Source organism: Dendroctonus ponderosae, unplaced genomic scaffold, assembly GCF_020466585.1.
Source record: "Dendroctonus ponderosae isolate FM_Combo_2020 unplaced genomic scaffold, Dpon_F_20191213v2 Dpon_F_20191213_4, whole genome shotgun sequence".
Lineage (NCBI taxonomy): Eukaryota > Metazoa > Arthropoda > Insecta > Coleoptera > Curculionidae > Dendroctonus > Dendroctonus ponderosae.
This window is the reverse complement of record NW_026018611.1, coordinates 2,798,607-2,818,772: the sequence shown is the minus strand read 5'-3', so window position 1 is coordinate 2,818,772 and position 20,166 is coordinate 2,798,607. Positions and strand designations below refer to the sequence as shown.

General features: G+C 34.7%; 4 protein-coding genes and 1 long non-coding RNA gene across 5 annotated transcripts; 2 read left to right on the top strand and 3 right to left on the bottom strand.

Moving 5' to 3' along the window:
- Positions 1-186: 186 nt before the first annotated feature.
- On the top strand, positions 187-2,133 carry LOC109543749 (regulator of microtubule dynamics protein 3). Its single transcript, XM_019913606.2, has 8 exons — positions 187-617; positions 683-851; positions 966-1,089; positions 1,147-1,215; positions 1,305-1,382; positions 1,439-1,592; positions 1,675-1,888; positions 1,962-2,133. The coding sequence occupies exons 1-8, from the start codon at positions 415-417 to the stop codon at positions 2,016-2,018; spliced, it is 1,068 nt and encodes a 355-aa protein (XP_019769165.2). The 5' UTR covers positions 187-414; the 3' UTR covers positions 2,019-2,133.
- A 419-nt stretch (positions 2,134-2,552) lies between these two features.
- On the bottom strand, positions 2,553-8,323 carry LOC109543724 (transcription elongation factor SPT5). Its single transcript, XM_019913555.2, has 22 exons — positions 8,090-8,323; positions 7,653-7,891; positions 7,311-7,491; positions 7,118-7,254; positions 6,924-7,061; positions 6,682-6,865; positions 6,521-6,626; positions 6,291-6,451; positions 5,998-6,076; positions 5,384-5,542; positions 5,201-5,321; positions 5,015-5,136; positions 4,686-4,931; positions 4,522-4,631; positions 4,133-4,376; positions 3,893-4,065; positions 3,513-3,789; positions 3,310-3,426; positions 3,086-3,228; positions 2,863-3,033; positions 2,641-2,808; positions 2,553-2,601 (listed from the first exon to the last, which is right to left on the bottom strand). Exons 2-21 carry the CDS (start codon positions 7,886-7,888, stop codon positions 2,671-2,673), a joined length of 3,243 nt encoding a protein of 1,080 aa, XP_019769114.2. The 5' UTR covers positions 7,889-7,891; positions 8,090-8,323; the 3' UTR covers positions 2,553-2,601; positions 2,641-2,670.
- Positions 8,324-9,672: 1,349 nt separating this feature from the next.
- On the top strand, positions 9,673-11,292 carry LOC109543753 (N-acetylglucosaminyl-phosphatidylinositol de-N-acetylase). Its single transcript, XM_019913610.2, has 5 exons — positions 9,673-10,211; positions 10,271-10,443; positions 10,501-10,618; positions 10,693-10,786; positions 10,848-11,292. Exons 1-5 carry the CDS (start codon positions 9,845-9,847, stop codon positions 11,023-11,025), a joined length of 930 nt encoding a protein of 309 aa, XP_019769169.2. The 5' UTR covers positions 9,673-9,844; the 3' UTR covers positions 11,026-11,292.
- Positions 11,293-11,735: 443 nt separating this feature from the next.
- On the bottom strand, positions 11,736-15,195 carry LOC109543760 (protein unc-119 homolog). Its single transcript, XM_019913617.2, has 4 exons — positions 14,653-15,195; positions 13,243-13,422; positions 12,741-12,913; positions 11,736-12,282 (listed from the first exon to the last, which is right to left on the bottom strand). Exons 1-4 carry the CDS (start codon positions 14,811-14,813, stop codon positions 12,164-12,166), a joined length of 633 nt encoding a protein of 210 aa, XP_019769176.2. The 5' UTR covers positions 14,814-15,195; the 3' UTR covers positions 11,736-12,163.
- Positions 15,196-18,328: 3,133 nt separating this feature from the next.
- On the bottom strand, positions 18,329-18,897 carry LOC125504321. Its single transcript, XR_007281434.1, has 2 exons — positions 18,720-18,897; positions 18,329-18,662 (listed from the first exon to the last, which is right to left on the bottom strand). It is a non-coding gene; the product is annotated as an uncharacterized LOC125504321 (long non-coding RNA).
- Between the last annotated feature and the right edge of the window lie 1,269 nt (positions 18,898-20,166).

The following is a 20,166-nucleotide window of genomic DNA, read 5'->3' as shown; positions in this document are numbered from 1 at the left end:
GATGTGTCAAGAATAAAGAACATAAAATCAGAATTAAATATATTTTTTTTATTTCTCCATGGTGTCAAGATCAAACGTGCATCAAAAATCAAAGTGCCTCCCACTCCTACTTCCAGAGACTAGTAATTTGTCACCACAGAACATACCCCCTGTGATTCTATTGGTTGGAGATCTGTCAATTCGCACGACGGCGGACAAATTGACAGATCTCTAACCAATAGAAACACTTTCGTATCGTCATACCATCGGATAAACTGTAAACTGCAGTATTTTGGGCAAAGTCTATGGGCAGAGTCTAACCTAACTTAACTGACAACATAATACACAACATTTTACTATATAAATTTTTTACTTTTTAAATAATTAGTTGTACATGAATTGTAAGAAACTATAGGTGTAATAGTCAGCAAGAATATGTCTCTGCAGAACAATTTAAGTGCATTTTTAGGAGCTGCAGTTTTAGGAGTCATTGGGGCAGCTGGAATGTTCTTCGCAGAACATTACAGACAACGAAACATGAGGAATGCTGTCGTTAAAGACTTGGCTCGGCTGGAAAAGGAAATATCTCAGTTAAAACTAGACTTGCAACAGTTACAAAATCAGTCACACATCGAAAGGTTAATAAATTTATTTGAGCAGTTAGCCTATGTGTATTGTTCCCTACATAGATTTCACGTTGTAGACACAGCCGACCAAAACGACCGAATAGAGCTTATGCTAAGAAATCGAATTCAATCGTATCAACAACTACTGATGACTATCTTAGCGCTGCAAATCTAGATAGTTCAGATTTAGAGTTTTATGATTTAAGCGATGAAGAATCAAAAAAGGAGCCAGATTGTATCCAGGTGGTAAGATCAGTTTTTTTTAGTTGCTCCCAAAACTTAAACCTACTTCATATGAGCAATATGACTTATCAATTTCAAGTAGCAATTGATAAAACTTACTAGGTAATTTAATTTCAGATTTTAAAGGAATTAGACGAAAAGCTTGAGCTAAAAGATATTCAAGTAATAGAAGAAGTGCTACAAAGATTAGAAGATCTTTGCTTAGATTATCCCGGAAATCCAGAATTCTTATATAGAATTGGTATGCATTAAACGGCTTAATTTAACACGAATCATAATTTGCGTTTTCATACAACAGGAAAAGCGCACCATAAATTAGCCGACGCATGTGATGATAAAGAACTTAAAGAAAAATATTTAAATAAAGGTTTGTGGAGTATAATAAAGCCAATTTTATTGATAAAATTAGCGATCGCGTCAAAGCCACATGTTCATAAATACTGTTGTGATTTTTAGGAATTGATGCATGTTCTTCAGCTCTTAAGGTCGTGTCGGACCATGCAGACGTACACAAATGGTACGCTGTATTGATAGGTGAGCAATCATTATTTCCATGCATAATTTATGTTAGAAGTTTTCCTCACATATAGGTAGTCGAAGCAAATTAGTTCCATTTCAAGATCGGATACATGATGGAAATATTTACAAGAAGCACGTGGAAATAGCTCTCTCTCTGAACCCCAACGACGCTTCGTTGCATTTCATGCTTGGCATGTTTAACTATGAACTCGCTGGTCTAAAATGGTAATAAAAATAATTGCCTTATTTATGTTTATATAAAATGAACCAACAAGAAATCGTTTTATTCATTATTGGTACTTTTCAGGTATGAAAAGAAAATAGCAGCTGCGTTATTTGGGAGCTCCCCAGAGTCCACATACGAAGAAGCATGTTTTCAGTTTCTAGAGACTGAGCGACTCTCTACTTTTGAGTGGAAAGAGAACAGATTAATGATAGCCAAATGTAAAATCGCTATGAGGGAATACAAAACGGCCGTCGAGTGGTTATACAGAGCTACCCAAGGCCATTGCACTAGTTTGGTAGCTATTATTTCAAGCACATTTTCGTTATATTATTTTACAATTAAATAATAAGTGGTTTCATTAATTTTAGGATGGAAAAGTCGACAATGAAATTGATACGTTGCTGCAGAAGTACAAACAGTACTAAAAGTGTCGTCAATATATGATTAACGTTGTAATACTGCAGTTCACTTTTCGATATTTTCAATGTTGGTTTGTTTTTTAGGCATTTTATTATCAAATAAACTTTTGTTTTTATTTTATACATTAGCCGCTAAAAATCGTTTAGCATTCAGAACTTCAAGCCTGACTTTTCAATTAAGGTCACATTATCTAATTCCTATATAAAGTAATTAATTTTTAATGATATATTTTTGCTATAAGCAATTTAAAATTTTACTAATTGTATCTGTTTCTATCTAACTTTTCATCATCGTCATGCAGTTGCGTCGCACGAATTAGAAATTTACTAATTAATATCTTGTTCAACTAATTGCAGAGTACCATATTACCTATTTTAATAACAAAATACATATCCTACATTAAATTCGTTTGTCAGTTGGAGCTTTGAATTATATTGATCTTCGTAAAAACGGTTTTGTAGGTGCCGACCGTGTAAAAGCTAAAACTCGAATGATTGAATTTAGTCGTAGAGTAAAACGGAATAGATAAAACTGACAAGCAAGCCTACACACCTATATTTTTATAATACAATCTACATGCAGTTGAAACAAATGGTTAAAGGCATATTTCAAAGCTGAACAAAGAGTTTTGTTGGCTCAGATATTCTCATCTTCACTTTAGTGATCTCTTTTACGCATTCTGCACAAGTTTTGCAAGGGTAACATGGTGATGTCGTTCTTGATTTTTACCACTCCCTCATGAGAGTCTATCGAGAGAAGTTCACCAGTTTGTTCTCGCTCCTCGCCTATGATAACCTAAAACGACAATCCGTTTGCAATTAAAAATGATGTTCGTATGCCCCATTTTACCTTAAACTGGTCACCCCTTTGAGGACGGACGGGATCTAAGTGGTCTGCCAAAATGTTCACGACACGATCCTCTATTGGGAGAAATACGGAACACATGGCTCCCGAAATACTTCTTATAACTACCGTCTGTCCCACCAAATCTTTGTCATCGTGACTATCACGAACGCGAACCTAGAACATGCCACAAAAAATTATATAAAACCGTTACTATCTAGTAAATTACCTCAATATCAACAGTATGCCAATCAGTCATGGGAAGAACATCTAGTCCAGCTCCAGGAGTCTGCGGATTGTAAGGCATCGTTGGACTATAACCCGAACTTGGTGTGTTGTACGGATTGTTACTTGCTGGAGATTGTCCATAGCCTAGACATATGAAACTGTGAATAATGTGTCGCATTATCCTTACGACCGGGAGATAATTTTACACACAACATAAACACCTACCTGTAGCTGGTGAAGGAGTAGAAATCGCACTTTGATATCCATATGGACTATATGAATTATCGTAGACCGCTCCCGGCGTTTGCGGAGTAAATGGAGCGTTTATGCCTCCCGGAGTACCTATGCAAGAAGTTTTTACTTGTCTGTTTTTAATCGTCTGAGGGCACACTTCGTCAGTTCTTTTGTAACATTGCAACTTAACTTACTAGGATTGTATGCAGGAGATGGGTATGTATTTGGAAGACTAGGATCCCATTCCGAGCTGGCATTTGGTGTCCTGGATCCATCATGAATTGGGGTCATTGACCCATAATGTAATGGTGTTCTTGAGCCTGACTCTGCCATGGGTGTTTTATTGCCCATGTCTCGATATAACGGTGTTTGGCTTCCGGAATACGCGGGGGTGCGGCCGTAGCTCGATATCGAGCCATCTTTAGACGGAGTACCAACATCAGCGATGTTGTTGTGATCCACTGAGATGGTCTGGAAGAAATTAACAATCGAAATAGAATACATATATCCTATTATAATTTGATTTCAGGGCAAAAGTTTCAAATAAACAGTATACCCCCCAAATACAACTTACCTGACATGATGTGTGTAATTCAATCCTAGCCGTACTTTGAGTCACGTCTTTAACAATTCCAATGTTGCCTTTATAAGGCCCTTTTGTAATTTTAATCGTAGTACCAATCATATCTCTATCACGAGATCCTCGTCCTCTACCACGCCTTGCCCCTCGAAAACCGCCTCCAACACCTAAAAGAAGTTTTATGTGGTTACCAGACCAGTCAGTGCATATTGATTTTAATTTGCTTAAAATTACCTGGCATAGTTCCGACGCCGCTTGAAGGATGCATAGGCGAGCTTCTTCTAGGAGACATAAACTCCATTCCAGTTCCAATATCGGCGTTTGGTACGATTTTGCTTCCGCCGGCCAATTGCAAATGCTTGGTTTTACACACAAATATCCCGCCGTTATTAAGAAATTCCACCGATTGTAGAAATGCGAAATTTCGATAAAGATGTTTGATTTCTCCGGAAAATCCAGAATGGGGCCCATCTATAACCTGATTTTTTTGATAATAGATATAATTGAAACAATTTATATTTATTTTCTATCAAAATCTATCATTGTCTAATAGTATCACATTAATAAAATGCTATTAATTGGTAGTAATGTAACTAAAAATTAACAAAAACTATTGTACATACCTTGACCATGTCATGTCTGTGAAGACTATTCCGATAAGAATCGAGAGCTGCCAAAAATTTGTTCAATTTTCTTTTTTGCAACGAGCCAGGTCTACATTCTACCACTTTACCTATAGGAAATTAATCAATTCACATAAAGTAAATACTACTTGATTTTTGCCTACCATGCATATTTAACACGTGAAAGTTTTCACGCTCCAATCTGACAATAACTCCGACAGTTTCCGCATCCAGAGTCACCAAATCACCCCATTCAAATTTCCCCAATGAATCAACGCCGCTGGCCATATCACTGCACAGTTGCAAGTCTTTGGGCAAAATCTCCATTTCATGCATTGTAAGATCGGAAATTAATACGACTCTGTTGATTTCGACACGCACAACTAGTCCGGTATCTCCTTCATATCGTCCTTAAGTAATAAAAGCGTTGACTTTACAAATTTGCATACTCTAACAAGTTTATATGATAAGTTTTTTTCCAATTGGAGCTTACCTGCTAAAACTTTGACGTGGTCCCCCATTTTGAAATATTTTTTTAATTCTGACGCCTGGAATACCAATGGTTCCTTTAAATCTGCATGTTTAGGCATTATAGTAATCATAGAACCGTCGATGCTGCCAAATTAAACAAATTTTAAATAAACAACAAGTTAATTATAAAAAATCAGTAGTAAAATACCTTAAAATTTTTCCTTGCAAATTGATCAATTCTCCTTCGCACACTTCCACATTGTCTCCAGCACTAAATGAATGTGTCACTGCTTTATCCTCCTTTTCGGTAGGCAATTCTAAATCGATTCCTGACAAACGCACATACTTACTGGTAAAATAGCTGAGGCAAATATTGGATAAAAATGTTTACCTTCTGGTTGTTCTTCAAAACGTTCCAATTCTGCTAGAGTAGGTTTAACGCCATCCACAATCACAGCACTAAGTGTGAAATTTTTGTAAAGGAACCCTTTTCTGGAATATCTATTGCCTTCAAAGATCAAAAAATCACCGTCTGATGTAACTTCTCCACCTACAAATTTACCAACACTTTGATCACATATTATCTAAACATACATATATATTTCATATAAGATCTGATTGCCAGTTGAAAGTAGCTTAATTTCTAAATATACATATATATAACTGTCATTCGGGGTGAAGTCGGACTGTGGTGGCGAACTCGGACATACCATAAATTGGTCAATATTTTCGTCTAGATATAGATTTATACTACTACTATAGATTTATACTACTACACGGGAGTATTGACCAATCACGGTCTGTCCGAGTCCGCGTCCACAATCCGACTTTACCCCGAATGACCGGTACATTAATCAGCTATATACAAAATTCTTAACTGTTACGCCGGGCATCATAATGCTTAGTCTGAATAAGTAGAACATTCATGCATAAAAAGTATTTAAAGAAAATGCAAAAAGCGTGGTTTCATAAATAAATGAAATTAAAGATTTGTGACTATATTACCAATAGCTCTAATTGCTTCAGGATCGAACGGCTTGGCGGGTGGGCGTCGCTTTCTTTTTCTTTTTTCAGCTTCAGATTCCTAAAATAATAAAATTCAATAACAAACGACGAATAATAGTTTATTGTAATACCCAAAATACTTGCGAATAAAAAAATCACATTTAAAGAGTTACCAATAGAAAGGTGTAATGCACATAAAGGTTAAAAATTGCCAAAATTACCGCCTCCTCCCGATGGTTTTCGAACATGTATATGTTTGCTTGTCAAAATAAATTAATACTGTTTTTCCTTACCGATTGAGTCGTTCTGAGAGCTCCACGAAGTCTCGTATAATCGATTCTAGGTAATATCTTCAAATGAACCTGATTCTGAGCCATGTCAAAATAATCCACTTGGGCAATATCATCCTTGTAGAGACCTCGTTTAAGTCGAACCCACTGTTTGGATTTCAGACCTTTGAAAACATGAAAAAATGAAAATATATAGAGTGGCCGATAAACTTTCAGGGAAAAAATCATTCTACCTGTTTGTTCTTTCACAACGCGCAATACATCTGTCATTTCTTTGATGGGGACCATTTGCTGCTTCCATTGTCCTACTCTCAAGTTCCCAACATTATCAATTACAGCCTGAAAACATGCTAATGCACTTATTAATTGCGGATAAACGGAAATTAATTTTTACCTTAACGTGGGGCTGTTTATAAGCTTCAATATAGATGTATCCTTTGAGACCTTCAGGCGACACAACAGATTTAATTTGCAATGGTTCGCCAGTATTCTGATAAGCCAGAAATTTACGCATTAAATGAAGGCATGTGGATTTTTCTTCGCCAATGCGACATTTAACCATCCATAAATTAGGATCTCTGTAAATCGTTGGTTGATAAATAACAAAATATAAACGAAAATTTTCTTAATACTAACTTTACACCCGGTAATAATGTCTGTTGAGTAATTTCGTCCGACATTTCCTCGCCACCATCTCCGAAATGCTTGGCAGCGGCACCATCATCAGCATATTTTTTTCGTAAATATTCCTCAATTTCGTGTTCCTTCTGAGCACTGCGAAATAAAATTGGAAATAATATATTGTGTAAATATCCTTGTTTCGTACTCACTCCCATAGATTAGTTCCCCTTCTTCTGCCTTCAATTTCACGAGCAGTAGGACCAAACTCATCTAGCTCGTTAGACACAATACCGATTTCCTGGGCTCCATCTTCCCATTCATCTTCATCTTCTACCTCGTCATCAACCTATGGAATAGCATAGTTTGCAATTTTCTAAGTCCTGTGTGCTTCGAAATGAATACCTCAGCTTCATCAATAATGAATCCCCCATATCTATCTTTCTTTTTGCGCTTTTTTGACCTTCCACCTTCGTCGCTATCGTCTTCCTCGGAATCATATTCTTCACTATCTCGAAGACTCTGTCCATCCGGCTCTTCTTCCTCTTGTACGTCTTCGGGGTCAGATACTTCATGCGCTTCTGATCTAGATTAAATTGAAACATTGTAAATACAAGCTGATCGCAAGATTGAAATTGAACTTCAGGAGAGAAAGCGACGGCCAAAATCGTTGTTAAACCAACGACGCCTTCAAAGCAGCAAGGGTAGGTACCAAACTATAAACTAAAGTTTAACAGCTATATTTACCCCGATCGTCTCCTAGACCCACTTCTACTTCTAGATCTGCTTCTAGACACACTTCTAGATCGAGATCTTGCACTCCCACTCCTAGACCTAGACGGAGTTCGTGATCTCGATCTCGATGGAGAGGCAGATTTGCTTCGTCGTGATCTAACGCTGCCCCTGGAGCTGCGTGATCTTACAGAAGCAGCTTCAGACCCACGCTCGTTGTCTGAGAAATTACTAGCTTCCGAGTCCGACATGATCTAAAATGGAATATAATCATACATTTATCCAAGTATTGCAACGCGTATATTTTAAGTGTACTTTAAGGGAAAATTAAAAATTACGTCGAAATCCGCCAGACATAAAGTACAGGAGCACCTGTAATTTCAACATACTTCCAAGCATATTGAATTATCTCGGGATTCCAAACAGAAAGAAATGCAAACAGTAATACTTACCAAGATACCTGTGAATTTGCTCGAAAATATATGGTTTCGGACTGCAAAATATGGGTCAATTTGCTTAACTCTTAAACGAATTCACCATATTAACACGTTGATCACTAATGTTTAATATTTGTTCAATTGTTGTCAATTGTGTGGACTGAATTTCAATTCTGAAACGTCTCAAATAACCACAAACTATTGCCAGCAATAGCCGCCATAGATAAAGACAAGTACGACATTGAAAGTTGGAAGCAGAGTTGCCAGTTTTTCCTATTTGCCAGTCGCCAATGTTGTCGGCAAATATTGAAAAGTCGCCCACTGCCATTAGGATTTTTTTCCCTAGTTCTAGGTATTTAACTACGCAGGCAAAAGAAAAACAGGATTTGTTAAAATTATCTAGGAATTTAAAAAAAATTTCGTTTATCTGCAAAAAAATTAATTCTGGAAAGAAAATATTAATATATCGGCCTACAAAAGGCTAACAAGTAGAGAAGAACCACAATTTGTTTCAGGGAATTTCAATTAATTAAGAGTCATTTTTAAGGAATTTTTAATTTCCCGGAAATTATCTTTACTGCGATGCAAAAATCTGAGCATCATTAAGTTTGATAATCTGTGCCTGGTACTTAGGGCCGTATTTCGTATTTATAGCAAAAGTCTAGTGGAAGCTATTTGTCTTTTTTATCCATCTCATACTGTGTATAAAATTCTACATTTCGCACAAAGACAATACCGCTAAATATTAGAAAAGTACGAAATTCCAAAGAGTCCAATTAATGTAAAGAAGAGAAGTTTTAATATATCTATTCAATACTTTGCCCTAAACATTAATATGTTCAAACCCAAGCACCCTGTATCTCAAGGATTCATGCGTGAGGAGTGCCACGGGATTCAGCTCATCCGAAAAATTCTGTATATTTTTATAAAATCTCGAATGCACCACCACTCTTCACTTCTTAATATGAAGTTGCATGGAAATCATGCACCAGGCAAAGGCAAAAATGACAAAACTCATACTATTTAACAATTGTTAAAATCTAAATAAAAAAGTGTAAGTTTAGAAGTTTTTGTGCTGAATTTTTTAAAACTGTATTTTTTTACTATAGTAATAATGTATTTTATACCTATTTTACGTGCATTAATTTTGTTTTTACTGTTTAGGTCCTATATTACTCCACTTCAGAATTGTAATTATGATTTTTTATACCTGAAATCTTTAAGAGAGTTCAATTTTGTTATATTTTCAGCAATCACTTACCTATCATACTGTAATTGTTTAAAAGAAAACCAAAATTGCTAAATATTACAGCAAATCTCCGTATAAGTCAATGAGATAGAAAGAGACATGCACCCGTCGGGACAAAGGGTTGCCTACATTTYGATTWTGCCTCACTTTTATCGTGCATAGCGTCCGTTYCMGGTACTTRTATATAGTTCATTGGTTCTAGGTACTTATAACAGAGACAAGTTTAGTATACACACASACTTGTCTCTRGTATACAGTTCTTTGCCATTTCATTGCAGARACAAGTACTTKYMKCTGGTTCATTGTTCAACGCGCGCCATCGAAATCAAACTGTAACCCACAGAACAYCTCTGAACCTGTAACCTTTGACTTAATARAAGAGGAGCAAATWTATTCAACTTCACCATAACCCCTGTTTTTGGTAAAACTAGTATCAAATTCGAAATTTCAACTATTGATATCACACACATCTAAAAATATCCTAAAATCTATGGCGATCCTATTTTTAAAACTTGCTTGAAATGTTCCGGAAATCTCCGTACACGAATGGAACATCGTATTACATCAGCCGCGCCTCAGTAATTACCCAGTTATTTGGCGATTTCTGCCAGAACGTTGAGTATTTTTTGTACAGTTTCGAACAATACACGGTCGACACTGTGGAGCACTTAATTGTAGGGTTACTTTGTTACGTACTACTATGTGGGTTATTGTACCTATGTATAACTCAGTTGGGACTGTTCGGTTTCACTCGAGATTTCAGAAATGCAAAGAGAATATTATTTGTTACTGCCCACCCAGATGACGAAGTCATGTTTTTTGGGCCTACAATTTTGCATTACACCCAGAAAAAAAATTGTATGGTTTTCCTGATGTGTTTGTCTTCAGGCAAGTATATCTTCCATGATGTTTGAAAGTGTCGAATCCGTTACATCATTGGTCTATAGGCAAAAACTATGGTATGGACAAAGTGAGAACCAGTGAGCTGTATGAATCTTGTAAACTACTAGGCATAAAACAGGAAAACGTTTTTGTACATAGTAACAGCGATCTTCCAGATGCAATGGATGTGAGATGGCCATTAGAGATTATTTCAAAACACATTATCTATCTTGTGGAGGTAAGGCCATTTGAAGCCGTATTTCTTGGCTATCACAAATTGTGGGTCGACTTGTAGGCATTCAATATTACCAATGTCATAACGTTTGACAGGAATGGTGTCTCTGGCCACCAGAATCACTGTAGTATTTACTATGCTCTGGCAAATTTGATTATCGATAACGAATTACCAAAAGGTGAGTAAATCATCACTGTTCCGTTTCGTAACTATGTTAAATCTTGTTTATTTTTGGCTAAAAAACTCTTGTAGCTTGTGGTGTTTTTGTACTGGAATCCGTAAATAGGCTCCGAAAGTACTGGCTACTTTTAGACATACCCATATCGTTTATTATGTCACGATTCAGGTAAGGGTTTTAGCTCAAATGCTTAAGTGGGACCGCCAGTGCAATCATCTTTCTTCTTCAGGTATATGGAGGGTTTGTCACAAAGAAGCCTCTTGCATAAAGCCATGTGCCAACACAAGTCTCAAATGATGTGGTTTCGGAAATTATACATGGTTTTTTCTAGATACATGCTAATCAATACATTACAACAGCTGAATATGGTCGATATTGAGTTAGATTTGCTAGATTTGGATGAATGAGGAATATTTTTATAAAAGCAGTGCAAACATTTCAACAGTTTTAATTTTGAGAGATGAGAAGTCGATTTCTAACATAAACTTGTGCGATTATCTATTGAGCTTATGATAATGTAATATTCGATTCTGTTCTTCCACATATCACGCATTCTCTAAGTCAAAGAAATTGTTAAGTGCCAATAAATTATTATGTTACCAGTTGTCGTAGTTACAAACACATTGCTGTATTAATATCAATTTGAAAAATGCAATAAATATATTACTAAACTATCATATTCTTATCTTTCCTGGGTCTCAGAAAATTTTTTGAAACATCGTTTATTTCATTACGTTTCGGCGAGATATATTACTAAAGTAACTTGTAAAACAATCGTTGCTGTTGTAAATATAAACTTTTAAACATACTGATACATACTATTAATATTGCACATAAAAGTATGTTTACATCTTGATGAGCAGTCAAAAGCAGAAGCTATAAGTTAGAAATTCCCAATTGGCCATGGAGTGTTAAGCATGTTGATGTGAAAACTATAACTATGGAGAATGCACGTCCACGTAAAGCAGATTTAGTGCCATTTAAATATTCAATGTCATGCAAGTGTAAAAGATACGCTAAATTTAAGTTTTTATGCTCAAGACACGATTTGCATAACTGTGTACCGTTAAAATTACGTAGATGCTACAAAGGAACACGGCATAACAAACAAAACACATTTTGCTATACAACTGTAGATATATTTTTTGTTATTTTGACCGTTATAAAGCTTTTATAAAATATGGTGCAGGAGCATTTGATTACTGAATTTTTGCAACAGCAGTATACATATATATTTATATAGTATAATAAAGTGCTTATATGTAAGTGGATATTGGATTTATGAACATAGCAAGTTAAAATATTTCCGAAAATGTACTTGTGCTAGTTTACCGTCAGTGTCTGGACTTGTTTATTTTCTTCCGAATTATTTCTGTTATAACATTTGTAAAGCTACTCTCCAGCAACAAATGAAAACGTCTGTCAATCAAAAGCAACAATCACATTGCTTTCAGATCAATCCAAAAATATAAAGCGTCCAATTCTAATTACTTCATATCCAAAGGATAATTTGTCAAACAAGCCATATCTGAACAATATGACGAATTATGATCGTAAGCCTCCATTATAGGCATAATCTGCCTTATTGTGCATTATGAGACCATCATCCACAAAGTAGAAGCTATCTGATCGAGTTTCAAAGGGATGAGCTATCATATCATTCACTGAAAAAGTTTCGGATTTTAAGTTGTTAAAAATTACAGATAATAACCTTTTTTATATATTAACTCAGTTATAGAAAAGAACAAATAATAAAATGAGAAGTGAAAAGAAAATGTATAGTTGGTTTAAATTTTGAATGCATTAATTTTACATTGTACAATAAAAAGGTTAGTTCAAGTACCTACGTAGCCATATAAATAAATTAAACTTCAGACGGCAGTTCTCACACCCTACTTTAACATTTTGCCAGGTAAAGAGTGAGAAGTATTTTATCCTCGGTTTGCTTGTGCTCAGGACTTTAATATTGATCAAACTGAATTAGCATYGAAATATCTTTCGAATTTGACTTGCATAAGCTTATCTTTCACAGCAGTAATAAGAAAATACCTATAGTGTTTTATTACATTTCAACAGTTTATGTATAAAATTGTTGCACATTTAACAACACTCCGCTACTTACCCAAATCTTGTGGGAGCGATGGAAATTCATAAATATGCTCACAGGTATTCCGGGAGTATGGTATACAAAAACCAAACTCAAAGTCAAACGTTTTCAAGAGCTTATCTCTAAAGAAATGCCTTTCAATCATTCGAAATCGGTTAACAGGTCGGGATCCTACAGTAAACTCCACCCTAAAATACGATTAAAATTATCAATTAACCCATGTTAGAAAAATTATTATTACTATAGAAAACAGTAAATTACATTCAGACTTTCTGACAATACATGTCGGTAAAGTCAAAATCAAAAAATAGAAAAACATTGAAGTTGAAAATGAAGTGTGTATAATGTGTATAATAATAATAATATATAATAAAACATAATTATAATGTGTATAATAACTTTTTAAATGTTGCCATAACCATAACCAATAACATATCACCCAGCAGAAGTATAAAGTGCACCACTTTGAACATATGCAAAGATAATAATTTGATGAGTCCAAGCACTAAGCACTTACGTAGCTCCAACTGTTTTCAACTTTAAAAATTGTGGAGTAAATTGGTATCGGACAAATCGGCCAGAGTTTGGATCAATTGATTCATCATTTTCACAGTTGATTTCAGTAGCGCAATCAATATTTGGAGGTTTTGCGATCTCAAACAGAACAGCTCCACTTTCCAGATCCCTAATTTTAAACCTGAAAGCGACTGCCTTAAACAAAGTGTTTATATATCCGATACAATGGATACAATCAGCTAAAACTGGTAATAAAATTGGTAATCCTTTACAACACGCTCTTCTGTTACATGGGCACTTGCCAGCACGCATAGACGCGCAGGCGAAAACTATGGTACTGGTGAGCTATGTTGCCAAACTGCCACCAAAGTAGAAAATATCAATGAAAAACTCTTAGTGAACATTTTTCCTGAAGGGTCCATAAATTAAGCCAAAAAACGTTCACAAACTTTAAGGAAAATCGCCATTTTCAGGATACATTTCAAGCGGTGTTGCCAAACTGTGCAAAATGTTTTAAGTTAATGAAAACTGTTTCCTTGGATATCTACCATGTAGATTCATTCAATTTGGGTTAGTTTGGGCTAGATAGGGTTATATAGGCACTAGCCACCATGCTAACACAAACTGAATTAAGTGGTTTATTCATTTTGAAATAATACTTTTTATTCATTGTTACATACAAACTGTTAATAAATAGGTGAAATACGTGGCAACACCGCATTGCGCTGAATTTTCCAAAGAAATATAAACAATCCAACAACTGAGTATCAACATGCTACATAACCCCAAACAAAGACGAGGCCAGAAGAGATGCTCAAACTTTTGCAAAAAACGGAATTATTATGCATCTTAGCGACAATTTTGCATGTGGAGTTATGAATTGTTGATACCTAAAACACGATTTAGCAGCAAATAGCACCGGACAATATCATTTTCGTGCATAAATAATTGGTTTTGGAAACTCAAATTTCAAAACTTCGTGAGTGTTTTTTGGCTTCATTTATGGACCCTCCAGGAAAAATTTTCACTGAGAGTGCTTAATTTGAAGTGATCTTTAAGGTAAGAATAGAGAAAACTAGAAACTTCGAGAACCACAACCGACACCATCACCAGAATTACTATCTATTTTATATTAAATGGTTGTAATAAATTATTTGTTTCTATGAAAAGGCTAAGGAAGTGGTAATGATAGTACCATCATGGTGACCGTTGTTTTGTTTTGGAAATTGGTGGATTTCAGAGAGTGAAAAATGATGGAAAACGGCATTCGGTCGAAAAATGTTTGTTTCGAGATTTTCTATAATGTGAGCATAGTCTTAATCGGCAAATCAGCAGTCCTGGCATAACAGTGTGTTGTACAGAATTACCTTCAGATAATTTAAATATAATTATTTTGGGATTGATTAATTACCTCGTAAAATCTATCTCGTAAATATTGGCATCAGGATCACACAGGTACCTATCAGTGATGTTCGATAATCGCAGGACTTCATCGGGGGTGATGACAGTGTTATTTTGGGTCGCAGATAAGGGCTTTGATATGTTCTCTCGGCTTTCCCTAAGAACACTCATATCTTATTGTAGCAACTTATGCGACTCCAACTGTGGTCTAACTGCTTGTGATTGCAAATAATGAAATTCGATTTCACTTAATCACATCGACGGAAACACACTAATTGGCCTGACTACCCGTTTTCATTTGTCACATATAAGTACATATATGCTATTACACTTGCCTATGTAACTCGCGTCAGTGCTCAGAAACATAGACAAACGTCTGGATAAACACAGAAATGATCAGAAAATTAGTAAGTTAAAAAATGGCCGCCACAAACATCAAAGGTGCATCCGAATTTGCGCTCATTTCAACTTTCTCACTTCCACACATACAAGTTCCAAAAGATATTGATTCTAGCGTCAGTGACGTCCCGTAACTTCAGTTAGCATAGTGATCTGTGATAATCAATAATGAGAGTATGTAGTCTGTAGTGATAATAATTTCCAATGTGCTTTCTCATGATACACATATAAGTTTAAAGATAATATAAAGTGTGACATTTCAGGCGCGCTATTCAACGAATTCTCGACTTGCACTAGGCATTCAAAAACTTTAACGTATTTAAATTATATCTTTTTGCAAAATAATGTATTTGCTAATAAAGAAAGCATAGCAAGCAAAGCAATGTTTTACATGCACTATAGAAAATATGATTAAAGTTGTCTTGCCCACTTTAAATTAATTACATAGTTTTTGCAATTTTAGACTGCTAATATAGCTCTGATTTCAGTAATATTTCTGACTTAAAATCCTTTTATTTGATTTAATTAAAAAGCCATCAAAAACTTTTTCCATTGCTGATATAAATAGCTCTTAATTTATATTTTTTACTTGTGAAAGACGCACTGTGCAATATTTGCTAAAAATATCGATTGCCTGAAAAATTGACAGGAAAATAAATTACTTGCACGAAAGTTGTTTCGTTTTCTATAGATCGTCTATCATAGGCCCGAATATTTACCGAATTGGTTCAACTGGGGGTTCAACTGTTTCATAAATGTGAAAATCTGGTACAAATAATAAGTTATCGAGTATGATCAGATTATATTGACAAAAACACTTGTTCTGTATGTTTGTATGTTTTGAATCATTGGTATGATTACATTATAATAACATCATTGTCTTTCGAGAACCAAACGACTTTTTTACATTTTCAAGAAACCGTTTTGAGCTATTTTATTAGGAATATTGTAGTTTAAATTAAATATGTTGTTTCCATATAAGAAAACTTTTGAAATTGAAAAATTTTAAATATTTGACTAGTATGTAGACCTATATAAATATACAAAAATATTTCTAGTTGTTTTTCACATTGTGTCAATTGCATATTGTAAAGCAATTCATCAGTTATTCCAACGCAAAATGTTTCCATTCCAGCCTATGTAATTGCAAGAACGTTGCATTACTTAAAAACAAGTCATATATTTTATTTAATTCCTAATTAAAACAATTATATGAGAAGTCCCTGTATACAGAAGACAATCAAGTATTCTGTCATCATAAATCAAAAAGTTGACAATCCGCACTAAATGACACTTTCTTTTTTCTCATACCATCTTAAATGTCATATTTTATGCATTTGTCTAATAAATTATACTATTTGAAAATAATATTTCACGCTGTTGCGGAAAGACATGGCTGTTATTTTTAGAAACAATAAAAACGAGACTTGTGCAGGATTTTAATAAAATGTCTCATTGGGTCTACAAAAGATCGGTTCTACGAAGTACTACAGATAATTTTTGTAAAACAGAAATCGGCATTGGAACTACAGCAAAACATCTGAAGGACTTACTTGATTCAAAGCTGTAGTGTGTACGTACAATAAAAATTAACAAGGTGAGAAACTAACTAAATTAGTCTGTTCGGGAATAGTCCTTTTGTGTTAGAAAAACTCTAATTCAGTTAGACACGTGGATTTGCTGAAATAAATCTGCTTTCAAGTTTTTTCGGTTCTGTTGACACACTTGGGAGATTTACTTTAGATTTCGAAGTTTTTGCGAGGAATATTCCGTCGAGAAAAATATACGGGCATAATGCGCAGGTTATTAAATACACAGAAGGAAGGATTTGTATTCACCCAAAGCAACATGTCATAGGGGAGCATGCAAACTTTTTACTACAACAGCAGCCGCATTAATTTAAACAAAACTGAAATTTGTTTTTTTTGTGCAAAATATTTCCTGCAACACAAGCATAATATGATAATCAACACTAGAGGGTAAACTGCTTTGAATGCAACCTGAGCAATATTTTTTGGTTTGACTTCGAATTATTCATGCCCATTACGAAAACCTCTCTTTCATAAACCGCATGGTTTTCATAATAAGGTGTTGCAAACTGTCGTCTCCTATTTTCTTTCGGAAAATGGTTTTGCTTATCTATACCTAGGAGCCCCAAATCACAAGTGATTGTGTTGAGTATTAAACTTGTTTTCCTCTTTTTTCTTTTACTACTGTCATAGGGGATGATCAAAATGCTTAGAGAAATAAATGTGTTAAATTAAGCCAAAAAACTCCCCCTTGCTCGGAAGTCGGTAAACAGCTTCTTTGTATCGAGGATGTAAATTGCTAAAAACTGAATGCTAACCATTTCATTACTGCTTGGCTTAATTATTTTTTGTGCATGTGAAGACAAAGCAACACATTCCTCAAGACATATGTCATAACCATGCCATGTTAGACTCATACATCTTTTAGCACCCTTAAAAACGATGACATCTGAGGCTGACCTGTTATTTATGGGAGAGAAAATAATGACCTATATGAGGCGTTGAAGTTAATTACTCAGGGGTGGCATGACTAAAACCGCACAATACGCAGTCTTGATGGATTGTTCGACCTTTGCGTAATCTAATATTTGTCGCTCTCTGTTCTCCTCCATTGGTCGAGTGGAGTAGGAGAGCCACTTGCAAAGGCTTTTTGTTTTCAGTATGTAGTTAGTTAGGTTTTATCATTTCAGCTAGGATACATGGCTTATACAACAATCACGTCAATCGGAAAATGCCCCTCACAGGGGAATTTGAATTCTACTGTTGTCCCTCTTTATTTTATATGTGTCAATGTTTCGAATGGGAGAGACCTTAGGGAAGCGTAAGCAAAGTACTTACTTCCATAATTTACAATGGGTCGAATCAGTTCCACCTACTTCATCGATTTAACTAATGTTTCCTGCTTCGAAACAATCGGTATCGCATTGTATTGTGTTTCCTCTGGCTGGACTTGATTCATTTACAAACAGGTCAAATATTTAAGCTTGTACATAACAAGCTTAATCTGCAAAATATGTGGATCGCCAATAAATGTCCCCATATTTATTTATACATTTATCAGCTCGCTTGCACAGCACTGATCTTCAACCGAACAAATAAAATAAATTATAATCGGATATCTCGGCTTGACCACATCTCGACTGCTTGGGGCGACGTTGGGTCTTAAATACTTCACCAAAGGGCTTGATGATTTCCAGGAGTTTCGTTTTCTAGCTGAAATACTACATAGCAACGAGTTAAGCCTGTAAAATACCCACGGAGATTATGTGTATATATCTAATATAACATTATATTTTTTCATACTTCAGTTAAAAAACAAACTTGTACCGGAACATATTAAATTAACAATTTGTTTACATTGCCAAAATTAAGGAATATAAGGAGTTTTTGATTGGAGGAAAGACAAGTAGCCACTATATGGCGTCTGTTTTAGAAGGAAGCTTGTTTTTTAAACTTTAATTTTATCACATTTTAAAAACACTGGTGATTGTTCCGGTTCCTATTTTAGCTCATTTCAGCATTAATGCTTGGCCATTCGAAGCTTCCATATTATTCAGAGTTCTCAGGTTCACCGAGCAAATAGCTTCCTGTGCTGAGAGAGATGGACCGGGTCTTTTTAAGATAAATGATCTTTACTCTCAAACCTTACCAAAACCTTAAAAGGATATTTTAGGTCGACACACCGTTTCGACGTATTGCAAAAACACATTGAATTGGCTTTCAGGGATAATGGAGTACGGAATGTATTATTCTGAGACGGGCCATACATTTACAAACTAATGCAAATAATTGACATACAAGTTTTGGACAGTTTTCAGTAAAAAACCGTAGATAATGTTAGAAAACATTCGCTTTAAGTAAAGTTCGTATTTTCGGTTCCCACTGAATAACAAATAAGTAGATGTTTTTTTTACTACTAACAAAATTAAGTTATCTATTTTTGAATCAAACATGAATCATGTGATGTGTACAAGTAGATATGTATAGCCCAGATAGCATTTGATATTCTATGAATATCCCAGAATGTTCAAAAAATAAACAGAACATTGCGGGAATATCCTGGGAATATACATAGGTGAACATTCCTAACATGAATGTTCGTGAAATATACATGCATGTATATTCATCAAAGTTCATAAAAAGTGTATATGCTAGGTATGTACATATATGTACATATTGGGTATATGTGCAGATGAACATGCTAGGTATGTACATATTGTGTATATGTGCAGGTGAATATTCCTAGTATGTTCAAAACAAATATTCCGGTAATATACATGATCTACGGTATATTCCAAATTGGTTAAATATAAACTTTGCGTGCCCGCAGCAGAAAAGTAAGGGCATGTAAAAGTAAATCTTCTTACTACTAAAACCTTAGACCCTTATGAAATACTGAAAATATGGTGTTTTGATTAACAAATCAACAAAATTTATCGAAAATAAATTTTGCGGGTCCGCAGCAGAAAATAAGGGCACGTACAAGTACAAGAGTTAATATGAACTTTTCTTTTTAAATGCGTCAACGTTATAAATTTATTGGGCAATATTAATAAAATTTCTATATTACTCAAATAAATTTATCCGGAGCTAATAGTTTCCACCCTATGAAATTCAAACAATGCATATAACACATTCAAATTATCTGAACCTAATTATTCGTCTATTAATGTAAAACTATTATCTGTATTTTTTTATTTTTACCAGTTTAATTTTGGTAGCTTTCTATTTTGCGATTAGCATGTTTTCTTGGATCGAAGGAAAGCAACAAAAGTAAAATGAAAGTAATGTATCAATGCAAATTGCTATACCTAACTGTATTTCTACACAATAGAATAATCTGTGGATGAACGAAAATACTCTTCTATCAATGTAAAACTATTAACTGTATTTTGTTGTTGTGACCAATATTAAAATTTGTAATTGCTTATAGAATTTTTGTTAAGAGTATATTGCGAAACACTTTAATTGATCGAGAACAAAATGAAAGGGCAAAAGCGACAGAGCGGGAACATGTAAGGAATATAAAATAATAAGTGCAGTTTTTTAGATAAAGGTTTGTGTTTTATCTCACAGTCACACATCATTGCGACAAC